Raw genomic sequence first — 12,572 nt, 5'->3', positions numbered from 1 at the left:
TTTATGACATTGATTATTTAGTGCTGCAGTGCTTTTCCTTGAATTAAACAAATTGACTTTTAACTGCTGTCAGGACACTAATAATCTACCCGTGACATTAATGCAAAATCTGAGATTTTTTTTTAAATTATTTTGGAGTGCATTCAAAGTCATATTTTAAGTTTAAATGGGAGAAAAGGAGAAATAGGGTAGAGGTACAAAGTAAGCAGTGCGGCTTGCGTTTTGCTGAATGCAGATTAGCTTCTGATAGTCGTTGACACTGAATTTTGATGACAGCACATCACAGACATGTTCGACAAATGAAACCATTTTGGATTTTGATGAAAAAAGATAAAAAAACAAATGTATATCTCCTTTAAAAGATTATTATTCACTCACAAGCCAACACTGCTCTAAGGTGTCTTAGAAAGGAAAATACATAATACTTTGTCTTTGTATCTGCATACACTCAACATGAAGAGCAGAATTAGGATTATGAGGCAGTTCAAGAACAAACTGAGTTCTGCTTCACATCCACACAAGATGTCCATGACGTCACCAAACACACAGGCACACACATTTGAATTTCCTTCGAAGAGTCATCCATGGTCCTCAGGCTCTCCGCTTGCTCTTCTGCATTTTTCTACCTGACAGCGCCCCCTTCTGGGCTCCTCTCACCATGCCCTTGAATTGGCCCTGCAGCTTAGCCCGCTTCCTATTTTGACCACAAAAAACACACACGCACAAACCATGCCGCAAACATCTTCCAAAAATAACCTGGTTTTGAAAATGGCGTTCATACCTGCGATTGAGCTGGGCCTTCCGTAGAGGGATGTAAGCATAAGGGTCCAGTTTGCCTGTCTTCTTAACATCCCCCTTTCCTTTCTGTTAAAACAACAACAAAAAACATTTATATATATTATTTTAAATGCATATTAAGGCTGTCTTTGCGTTTTCTGCATGCCGCTGACTTCACCTTTGACTTGTACTCTGCTCCAAAGTCTGCGCGCCCTCCCAACTGTCTGTGGATGCCCGAACCACCAGCTGAGCAAGACCATGAAAAATTCCATTCATTCAATTGGTAGAAATTCATTATAAAAAAGGTTTCCTATAAAATACAAGTAATGTCTGCATTTGATGAATTACTTAACAAATTGCTTCTTTAAATAAATAGTTTTAAAAAGATCAAAATAAAAATACAATAAACTTGTTTGTATGTTTACAGTCATTTCCAAGCCAAAAAATGTCAAAATGTATGAAGAACAACATTGGTAAAAATGTAACAGTCTATTAAACTGCTGTCAATATTGTCATGTACCTTTGTACTTGAGATGTGTTTCTGTGTCCATATCATCAAAGTTGTCATCTCGGAGTTTCCTCTTTTGTACCTTTTTCTTAAAAAATAAACATTAAAAAAAATAATTAACATTGTGAGTTGGTAGTCAACTGTGAAGGCCTTTGGCGGTTCATCTTAGCCAACAACACTCACAATCTTCACTCCAGCTTCTTCCAGAATATCCTTCATTTCGCCGTCATCTGTGAGAAGGGTGATGAATTAATTGAACATTTCCGGGTGCTTACAAATAATAAAAGATTGATTGCTACCTTTCTGGTCATCCTCGTCGTCCTCTTCTTTGATGATCAGCCGCCCGTCTGATGTCACCTTGAAGCCGTGTTCAGCCTTGGCGCTCTTTTTCTTCTCAGGGTTGGTGGCTGACAGAGGAAAAATAGTCAATACTCCAAACTCAATAAATACTAATTGATTTGGAACATCATGCAATGTTCACGTTGCATTTTGGAACTTTTCAATAGGTTCATATTGCAGTGTGGTGGTCAATTTACACGCCTACATTTCACATTTGTGAGTTTATTCGGATGAGATCATTATTTCAATATTTTGGTTGGATTTTTTTTCCATGTAGAAATATATATAGCATATTTAATTTGTTGTGAAATGCTATTCAAATCTACCCAAAAATGAAATCAAATAAAATGTAAAACTACCCGTAAAAATAGATTTTAACAAAATGTATGAGAATTGTTGAAAATAAATTACATTTATTTTAATAAAAAAATATTTTTAATGGGTAAAAATTGCTCCCCAACGGCTTGAGCTTGTTGGTCAACCCATAAGCAAATACGGTAATTTAAAAAAACAAAAAACAAAACCGCATTAAAAAATACCCATTAAAATATATATTACACCAATGAAAATATAACAAATATCTTGACTGCTGTATGTGTTTTACCAAGCACTCTTTGAGAAACTTTGGGGTCCAAGAAGTTGAGCGGGTCGTCCTCCTCTCCTTCTTTCAGCCAGGCCCGACCCTTTTGCTGCTTCCCGCCTTTCTTCTTCCTTCCAGCCTTGCCTTCATCCTCTGACGGCTCGCTGTCTGACCCCGCCAGGATGTCCTCAATACTGAGAAGAAAAAAAAACAACGAGGTTTCGCATTGAATGGCAAGTCAGGGCTGCATGTGGACAAAGACGAGTTGTACCTGTCACCGGTGGCTTTGGGAGCCTCCTCTTCACTGTCCGAGTCCTCCTGTTGTTCCGACGCTTGTTTCTTTCTCTTATTGCGAGCTTCCGCCTTGCGAATGTTGGCCAGAACCTTATGGTGTTCAAGAGGTAGCAGACTCTTCACTAACTCGAACCTGCAAACAATGGCATGCCATTAATTCAGGTTTGGGAAGCGTATGAGAGAGACAAAAAGAGAGTCAGACACCGATAGAGCGAGAGCATTATGTCATGTCGACTTTTATGATCTTCACTTTTCCTACTACTGAGATAGAAGGCACACACACGGCATGTTTTATTTTGTTTATCTATTGAATGTTTGAGATGACTGTGTCGACAGCAAGGGGCAAAATGGCCGCCCCTTCAGATTGGGGAGGAAAAAAATTTTGCTGCCAAATTCAGGTGCCACAAACGCAATATTAATCTGAATGCCACGTTTAAACTAGTCGGGCTGCGTAGAACATATATCATAAAGATGTTTTTAATATAAGAACAATGAAATGTTTAATTAGCCTGTGTTTGAACTTTTTGAGACATGATTTTGGTCGTTTGCAGTGACATTTTTTTTCGAATTTGCAATATAAGCCTTAAATACAATACAGGTCTGGAAACGAGTCTATAAAAACCTCTCTTCCCCAGATTTAGCTACAATATACTGTATATAATTCTCCAATTGTGAGAAAGCTCTTATTGCATTAAGTGACCACGCACATGCACATACATATTTATATACACACACAAGAGAAAATAAACAAAACAAGATTTCTCCATGCTTTACCCAAACTTCCTGATAAACTTGGTGAAGATGTTCTTGAGTTTGACTCTGAAGTGTCTCCTCGCATCATTGGTCATACTCGCAATGCCTTCCATCTGGCACAAAAACAAACATCATGAACTCCGGTCTCCCACAAAAGGCTCCGTGTTTTTCCACGATCTCAATCACGATGCGATATTCACGGCGCGTCCAGCGCGTACCATCACAGTAAGGTGCGACGCTAACGTGTTGGTCTCCAGGACGAAAAGGATGACCTTGATGAAGCTCAGCGCGGCCTTGACCACCTCTCTGGTGCGAGACGCCAGCAGCAGGCACACGTTGTGCAGAAGCTGCTCCATGGTGGACACCTCAATGGAGTCTGACATAAATAACAGGAGCTTATTTGACTCTGACTCTTATATGACAAATATACACACCCATGTTTAAATGGCAGCTTTTCGTGTCGTAAAAAAAAAGAAACCAAAACAAATAATTTCTCAACTTTTTCATCACTGATGTACGCTACAACCTGAAGAACTCAATTGAGGTGGAAAAAAAAGCTTTTTTTTAAAAATATAATAAAAACCTCTCATTTAAAGGGGTGAGTGGAGTTTAAAATGCCACATATGTCAAGTGCCATACCTTTATACTCGTACACCAGTCGTGTGAGTGCCAACACGGTGCAGGTGAGCATCGTGATGGGGCCTGTGAGGCCTGCATACACCATCACCAGATACTCCTTGATGGCCTCTAAAACACACACACACATTGCTTGCTTGTGACAGGTAAACAACGGACGGGATGATTGAATGACGCAGTAACCAGCTAACTTTTTTTTTTAACCGTAGCTATCAAATGCCACATAATACAATTAACTGCTGACTGAATTCAACCATCAACATAATTTTTCATTCATTCATCCATTCTCCGAATCGCTTAATCCTCACTAGGGTCGCACGGGGTGCTGGAGCCTATCCCAGCTGTCTTCGGGCAGTAGGCAGGGGACACCCCGAATTGGTTGCCAGTCAATCGCAGGGCACACAGAGACGAACAACCACCCACGCCCACACTCACACCAAGGGACAATTTAGAGTGTTCAATCAGCCTACCATGCATGTCTTTGGAATGTGGGAGGAAACCGGAGTACCCGGAGAAAACCCACGCAGGCCCGGGGAGAACATGCAAACTCCACACAGGGAGGCCGGAGCTGGAATCGAACCCGGTACCTCTACACTGTGAAGTCGACGTGCTAACCACTGGACTACCGGGCCGCCCCAACATAATTTTCTTTTTTGAATAATCTAATAAAATGTATGGATACATTATGGATTAGAGGTTATAGATACTATTTAGGGGACTCAGAGTACGCAATTACATTTCTTTTAGTTATTTACTATCGAGTCTCTCTTGTACGGAGCCAAACAAATCAATTTGTTTAATTATAAGCAGTCAATGTAAAAGATCATATTTCAGCAAGTTATCCCTGGAGCTTTAGCTTTTAGATCATTCTTAACCATGATTTACCACAGCCAGCAAAAGTTTCCTTTTATTTTTAATAGAGTCGATATTTCACAAATCCCATGATGTACCTAATGGAATGCAAGGCTTGTAATAACTCTTTTCTTTGACCAGCACTTTTGTAAATCAACTACATCATTTGAGCAGCATTTTTTTTAAATGAACAAGCAATTTCTTTCCGGGTTAATCCCAGCGACCTGAAACAAAAATATGACAATATAATCAGCGGCAGCTGTTGGGACGCAGCTCTTGAATATTTTAGCGTTTGACTGACCCATGGAAAATTCTCTCAAATAATCAAATATTTGGATAAAATCTATTTTTATTTGATACAAAAGCAATTATCAAAAAGAGAGAAAATAACCATATAAATAATGAATGACCAATTGGTTTCCTTAAAAAAAAAAAAAAAAAAAACTAACGGTTCCAATTACACATTGTGCATACCAGCAAACTATTTTCTTGTTGTAGGTCAGCTTCCCAGAGGTGGCCTAATATTGGACTTCCTTACACAGCAACTATCACCAAAATTTAATGGCAGTTGTAGCCAAGTGGTGCACTCTATGTTCTATCAAATTTTCTTGACTTCCCGGAGTTACTTTACCTTTAGCGTTCCCGCAAAAGCGCACAAACGCATTTCCGATTTCCACCAGCAGGGTGTAGGCATTCTTGCGGGCGCCCACCGACATTTCCTTGGTGCATACGATCACCTGAAGAAGCGAGCATCCTTGTAAAAATGTCACGGATCAATGCCTGTACATTGTGTGCAAGCGTATGTTTGACTACCTCTGGCAGCAGCGAGATGATGAAGTCTTTGTGCTCTTCGTCGAGTCTTTTCATGATGCAGATCAGACACTTCAGTCGCGGCTGAGGACAACGACAGTGGAAAATTAGACATCACTACAAAGACACCCATTCGATAATCAATTGAAGAATAAACGACATCGGCAATAATGGCAAATATTGTCAGCTCTCTGACAGTGAAAATCAAATCACAACTTTTTGGCGGACGTCAGATTGTGCAGGAGTCCCTGTCGTTATGTCCCAATCGTGTGTTTTGTACTCCCGACTCACCCTTTTCGCTGGCGATGAAGCACTTTTCAGAGTCTCCAGCAAGACCACCTTTAAAGTCTCGAGGTTGGCCACGACGAACGACCTGCACTCATCTCGTTCACCCGCGCACATCTCCTCGAGCACGCGATACGCCTTCTTCTGCATGCCCGGTTCTTTAATCTGATGCGAGAACGCGGACAGTTGGGAGAACAGGAAATGTGTTTGAAGCCTGCAGAGCATTCTGAAAATGCACGTGCACAAACCTCCAAATATGGCTTGATGAGCTCAAATGTCTTTGTCATTGTTAACTGATCCAAGAAGGGCGCCATAGCAACCACTAGGTCCATCATTGACAACCTGAGAAGTAGTAGACAGTGATAAAACTCCTGATCTGATATATGGTGTTTCTTCAAATAGTGTGTGTGTGTGTGTAATGTTGTTTAATATTAGAAAAAAAATGTGTTTGTACAGATAAGTGGCTCACCTTTGGCAATGGCAATTGAGTAAATAAACATCCATGGGAGTTTCCCGATCTTCCCACATATTTTTGAAACGACTATGAAGTGAACTTACCGAATGAACTCTGTGCTTTCTCTACTTGTCAATCTCTCTGTGGCTTTTTGCAGGAAGGTGTTGATCATCTAAGGGTAATTTCGGGTTTGATAAGCATAAGCTTTCTTTAAACACACTGTATATGCATGTTTTTTTGTTTTTTTTTACGCTAACCTGCAGCTCAGTGACTGTCAGGTAGACTTTGATAGTGTCCAAGACCGCCATCCTGTAGGCTCCAGACTCTCCTTCGGCAGGTGGCTGGCTGTATACGTTGAAAAGGATAGGCAGGAAGTTCTTGGAGAAGCGACCCACTTCGGCTTTTTCCTCCTCTGCAGACACAGAGAGGTGATCAGAGGCAGTGGCGTCACCGAAAAAGTCCGACTTGCCACAAGAAAACAACACTGTACCAGTCGTGCAGCTCTTATTGATGACGGTGCGCAGGGCCTGGCAGACGATGAGCCTCAGGTCGGGCCGCTCATTGATGGCCGTGCCGAGAGTGCGGGCGAGGCCTTTAAAGGACGCCACCAGGTCCACGGCGCATGTGCAAAAACCAGGAAGCATGGTCCAAATCTGAAAGACAACATCCACTCATATCACGAATAATCCCGCGGGTAAATATGGAGAATTATATTGTGATGCATGCAGGACACATCACAAAGGACTCACCTGAAGCTGTAAGATCTGATAGACTTTGGCTTCCAATTTCTGACCCGCTTGCTCCAACTCTTCCGCTGCAACACAAATAGGATGCAAATCATGAGCTGGTGTGACGCTTCAATTTACCTTTGAAAAATGTTCAGTTGTACCTCTTTGCTTGAGCGTGGTGGCCAGAGGGAGGAAATAGGAAGTAAAGAAGCCCAGCTGAGTGTTCTTCACATGATCGCGGATGACCGGGACAAGCCAGCTCCGTGGGAACTCCAGGTCGTCACTGGTGACCACCGAAAAAGCACATATGCAAACAGTACAGTTACATCCAAAGGAGACCTACTATTATTTCACTATGTGTGAGCACTGAGCACTTACTCATAGCCAGCTATATTTAGAGGCACTACTCCTAAGACAACCTCGGGGCCCATGCTCTGAACAGCGCCACCTACTGCCAGATCCAGTTCGCCACTGTACGGGAAACGAGGAGTGGCTCGCAAGTCGGCAAGAGACTGCAACGACTACAAGCACGGGAGGAAAAAAAAATTGCATAAAATCTCTCTCAACTTTGTACGTGCTTTTTCCAGCCCTTTTAAGAAGACCTCCAAGAGAATCATTTTGCAGAACAGATTTTCAAGGGCGTTGGCTTCAAATGTAATCGCAAAGGTGAAAATACTGAGCTTTTTTTTTTTGTTGTAATTTGCACTTCTCTTATGGCGGTGATTAATATTTATTTACCCAACCACAGACTTATTAGGTGTCTAGTCATGGCGCGCACACACACACACACACACACACTCTACCTTGGTCATGACAGGGTGCGCATGTTTCCCCGCAACTTTGTAGAAGCAGCCAAGTATTTGCAAAACAAAAGGCCAGGAGGCATGGAAGCGATAGGACAAGCCTTCCTCCACGACACTGAAACACACACACAGACGAAAAGACAACTCGTATTAGCATCGCGGCATGGCCAATAAATTGTTTCAAAATGACAAACAAACAAATGCTACGCTACCGAAACATTTTGCAGACATAGGAGGGGTTGCCTGCAGAAGCCGTGGCAGAAACCACCCCTATTTCCTCCATGCGTGGACCCACGCACTCGGTCAGCAACGTCTGAAACATGAACATAAATCAGTAGGTATTAATCCATCCATCCATTTTTAAACAGCATTTGTCCTCGTTAGGATCGTGGGGGGCTGGAGCATTTTCCCGGACACTTTGGGCGGGGGATGTGGCACACCATGGACTAGTTGCTACCCGCTAGCAGAGCACAAACAACTATCTGTACTCACATTCACACCGATGGACAATTTGGATTTTTCAAGGAAACTATTACATGTTTTGCCAAAGTAGAAGGGAGCCGGAGTGCCGATAGAAACAGCCAGGCCATCAAAGGGAGAATATCAAACCCAGAAAGGCGGATAACTTTGAGCCAGACGTGCTAACCACTCATACACGGAGCTGTCAAACTTCAGACTATGTCAAATTGGAACGCCTTAATAGGAGAGGCATGCTCAAATAATTACTACCTAACTTGTATTTCTCTATCACCACATACTGGAACATGAGAAATCAGTGTGAAACTGTGAATTTATCACTTAATAGTTTCTGAAATTAATTATGAAAACGTACAAAGTTTATTTTGACAAATGATCAAGTCTGACAAAAAGAAACACTGTTTTTGGGTGATATTTCCACAACCTTAGGAATTGTTGAACGCAGCAAAAACATAATAATAATAAAAATTGAACTGATTGGCACGTTTTTTGATTTAGACCATGACTGGATACGGCTTTACCTTGAGCATGCTAGCGGCCGCAGAGACCACCTTCGTGTGAGGCGACAACAGGCAAGACATGGTGGCCAAAAAGAGGCGAGGCAGGTGCCCCAGACTCAACGAACTCTGCAAACTGCACAAGACACACTCACTCATTGTAACGTGGGGACAAACTAACTCACTCTAAAACTCCCAGGTCGATTCCTGAACTGCGTGTTACCATGCCAAGTGAACGTGTGCCTTCTCCATGACAGCGAGCCAGGCCAGCAGAGGCTGCAGGTCATTCTCACTGGGCAGGTAGTCGTACAGAGCCTACGAAAAAAATTCAGAATTCATCACGTAATCCACAGCAGGACAACTTTTTGTTTTGTTTTTTACGTTGCTCCCAGTCTTACTGTGATGATTTGTGCGTTGAGTTCGGGTGACAGGTTTGAGGCGTTCGGCTTCCCGCTGAAGAGTCTGTGGAAAGTCTGCATGGCGCTGGCGGTCACAAGCTTCACACAGAAAAATGACAGTAATTGTCATCACGTCGCATCAACATTAACTAAGTCAAATGTCTCCTTTCAATTTGGAGAACAATGATCGACATTTTTGCTTATGTCTGACATGTTCCAGACCAAACTAGTAATTGAATGTTATTTTCCGCACAATTTTGTCCATTTGAAATAATGTATTTTTGAGTAGAGAGATGCAAATGATCATTTTCTTGATCCGATTCATTGCCAAAAATAAATTGACAGATGAATCGATTGCTGAAATAATTGTTAGATGCGACCCTACTCTAATTTGCATTCTAATTTGATGACCTCTAAAACATGCATTATTCCAGAGAGAGACTGCTTTTCGGTCGCACCAGTTCAGTAGATCAGCTTCCGCATCTGTTTGCATGCGCACACATTTGATAAATCAGGCCCTGTGTTTGTTTGTTTTATGCAGAGCCTCCACAGCATTCTCACCACATGGCTGAGCGTCATGACTCGCAGCAACGTCTCGCAACACGATTTCACGGCCGCGAGGGGGAACGACAACATCAGCTCCTTCAGGAGACCCAACACGTGAAGCGTGGTGGTGTCCTCTCTGCTTCCTGCACAGAGAAAAACATAAGTTAAACACCCCCATTACTGGCAGAATGAAAAGTGGCCTACCTCCTGCCTGCTCCATCTCCTTGATGCAGAATTTGGCTGTGGACGCGGCAGCCGGGTGATGCGCGGGCGCTTTGTCTGTGAACAGGAAGTCGCTCCCTCGGAGGATGGCGCACACACCTTGCTGCGCTGCTTTACGTACCTACACAGAGGTACACAAATGACAATGCCGTGTTAGATAGGTGCCCTGCGAATGACTGGCGATCGCCTAAATTCAACTGGGATAGATACCTACTCGAACCGCAACGCTAATAAGGACGATTGCAACAGAAAGTGGGCGAATGGATGTTTTCCTGACCTTGGGTTTGCTGTGCACGGTGAAGCTGAGCAGGCCGTGGTACGCCTGAAGAGTGGATGGGTAAGTCCAGACAGTCGGGTCCTGTTTCCTCAACAGAGTGGCCAAGCATGACAAAATCTAAGGAGGATAGCAACAAGACGATCAATCTGACATGCCTGGAAACAATTGAGAAAAATAAATAAGAGGACATATTCACCCATCTGAGAGACGAAGTGCTTTCAGACGAGGCCTGCTGGGACATGACGTCCATCAAAACCTTGGTGGTGTCCGAGAATTTAGACATGAGCACCGGGGCGGGGACCCTAAAAGCAGCCAATCGCATTCATTTATTTCATTCTTCACGAACTTGACACGAATGCATCCATTTATGTGAGGGCAAACCTTTTCATGGTGAGGTTGAGGAGGTAGGCCACTGCAGCTTGCGATTCCGCTGAATCCACCGCCTCCAGAGTGGTCATCTACGCATCAAACACAACCGACAGATGCTGTAGAAATTCATATCGTCAGACAGATCAGCGGTTCTCAAACTGGAGGTCGGCAAAATGATACGATGTATCATTTAAAGTACATACCTACATGTGGGGAATAACGAGCTAATTTAAACATAATAAACCACTTACTCCTGCTTCGTTTAATTTCATTTTAAGCTCACGTGATTGTGTATCACAAATCTTCCGTTCCGACATGGATAATCTTTTTTTTTTCACTCAAAAACAAAAAGCGAGGGGTGTGCTGGATTTAAAAATAAATAAACAAAGCCACTGTATCATGATGCAAAGTTTGAACATTAAATGCAGTGACATTTTTTTCCATGTACCACACAACTTTGAAGAGAGTTGGTTCTCTTGTAGTCATCTTATGTTTGCAGAACAGTTAATAATAAGTAATAATCAAGACACTGCTTGCATTTTTAGTCGCAACAGTTTGGACTATAATTGATCCATGCGTCACAGCATGGACTTTGGTTGACCTTTAAGTATCAATACATCATGCTAAGTCAGCACACTTACCAAGGCAGCAAAGTACTCAGTTTCTGTTTCCTTCCCTCCCTGACTACGAATCACCTCCGTTACAGCTGCCAACACAGCGCAGATCTGCAAAGCACATTTGGGAAACTGGGTTAGTATTACAATTGATCTCAACATGGAATTCAAAAGATATACATTCCTTTTCGATGGCAAACATCCACCTCTCTTCCTACCTCTTTGTGAGCGGCTGAGTTGGATTCCCAGAAACGTTGCACCTTCCTGAAGGTTAGGTTGGAGCAGTCCGAGAGGCCGCTGAGGAAGGTGCCCGAAGTCCTGTGCGACAACGCCGGCTCTTCCTCCATTCTCGCATCTTTTTGGCTCGCCGTTTTGATCTCCAATGGACCAGTCTGCAGCTCATTGTGGAGCTTGAGCGCATCGACCGTCAGATCACTTTTTCCTGCCACACACCCAAACAAACGGCATGACACTTCAATGCAAGTTATGTCGAGTACCGGTAAATAAAATTTAATGAACACTCATTTGTATTTATTTGGATTTTACTCTATTCAGTACAATAAGCATGTAAAATTACACCTTTTATTAAGACAATGCACCAAGCATGATTTAAATAAAAATGGCTGTTTTACAGTCATTCGGTCGACCAAACTCCTGCAATATACTACCTTGAGATTTTCAGGTTTTAATTTGTATTACTCGAGCCAAAGAGCAAGTTCCTAATATTTTGGTTATCTTGATATTTTAATACATGACAGTTAATGATGATTAAACTTAACCATTTAAATCCTGAACTCATGCATTTACTGACTTTTGATGTATAAAACAGAGGAAACTTTAATTACGCATAATACTTCTCTAGCTTCCTAACTAAATGACAATGTTGTGGATTGAAGCTAACTGGCTACCACCAGCTAAAGTTAGCCCAGCCCCTAAACCACGTGCAAAATGAAGCTTTACCAGATGGTCGGCTGAAAAAGCGACTTTTAGCAGCAGATCGATGTCGACTCGTCTGGGGGTTGGAGTCGCTGCTGCGTCCTTTCTTCCATCGTTTGAGTTTCGAGCCTGTCCCGGATCGAAGTTTCCCCGATTTGACCATTTTCACGATCTCCCAGCCTGCTGTGTGTACACGCAGCTGCCTCGGTCCACACAGATGACTCTGTCGCTCATTTGATGACGTCACAAGACTGCCCCCTTTGTGTTGTTTTGCCTGCAGAGGTCGCTGCCAAACTCAAAATGAACATCCTGTATAGGTACAGTACTGTATTTGCATGCAATGTGAAATAACTTGTTCATTTGTTAGTCATCTTTATTTAAGTTCTTCATTTAATTAAAAAAATCTGAACGCCAACA

The 12,572-nt window shown here is 42.5% G+C and overlaps 1 protein-coding gene across 1 annotated transcript; it reads right to left on the bottom strand.

Moving 5' to 3' along the window:
• Positions 1 to 349: 349 nt before the first annotated feature.
• On the bottom strand, positions 350 to 12,360 carry rrp12 (ribosomal RNA processing 12 homolog). Its single transcript, XM_086121291.1, has 34 exons — positions 12,180 to 12,360; positions 11,438 to 11,661; positions 11,247 to 11,330; positions 10,618 to 10,694; positions 10,433 to 10,538; positions 10,237 to 10,353; positions 9,942 to 10,080; positions 9,753 to 9,880; positions 9,192 to 9,290; positions 9,017 to 9,108; positions 8,818 to 8,929; positions 8,032 to 8,132; positions 7,820 to 7,934; positions 7,395 to 7,537; positions 7,178 to 7,299; positions 7,038 to 7,102; positions 6,779 to 6,941; positions 6,546 to 6,700; positions 6,393 to 6,460; positions 6,083 to 6,176; positions 5,841 to 5,999; positions 5,553 to 5,633; positions 5,371 to 5,476; positions 3,891 to 3,998; positions 3,470 to 3,627; positions 3,273 to 3,364; positions 2,476 to 2,631; positions 2,229 to 2,398; positions 1,585 to 1,692; positions 1,469 to 1,515; positions 1,298 to 1,373; positions 956 to 1,023; positions 782 to 864; positions 350 to 694 (listed from the first exon to the last, which is right to left on the bottom strand). The coding sequence occupies exons 1-34, from the start codon at positions 12,316 to 12,318 to the stop codon at positions 592 to 594; spliced, it is 3,858 nt and encodes a 1,285-aa protein (XP_085977417.1). The 5' UTR covers positions 12,319 to 12,360; the 3' UTR covers positions 350 to 591.
• Between the last annotated feature and the right edge of the window lie 212 nt (positions 12,361 to 12,572).

Source organism: Hippocampus guttulatus, chromosome 10 (assembly GCF_054856545.1).
Source record: "Hippocampus guttulatus isolate MCC_2025c chromosome 10, RoL_Hgut_1.0, whole genome shotgun sequence".
Taxonomy (NCBI): domain Eukaryota; kingdom Metazoa; phylum Chordata; class Actinopteri; order Syngnathiformes; family Syngnathidae; genus Hippocampus; species Hippocampus guttulatus.
The sequence above is the reverse complement of the archived record's forward strand: the minus strand, read 5'-3'. Positions and strand labels throughout refer to the sequence as shown.

Excerpts from the sequence above, each read along its gene's own strand:
- rrp12 (XM_086121291.1), bottom strand. The coding sequence starts at position 12,318 with ATGGTCAAATCGGGGAAACTTCGATCCGGGACAGGCTCGAAACTCAAA. Across the intron at positions 7,300-7,394 it reads CTAAATATAGCTGGCTATGA|TGACGACCTGGAGTTCCCAC; the intron begins GTAAGTGCTCAG and ends GGTGGTCACCAG. Across the intron at positions 5,634-5,840 it reads CTTCATCGCCAGCGAAAAGG|CCGCGACTGAAGTGTCTGAT; the intron begins GTGAGTCGGGAG and ends CGTTGTCCTCAG.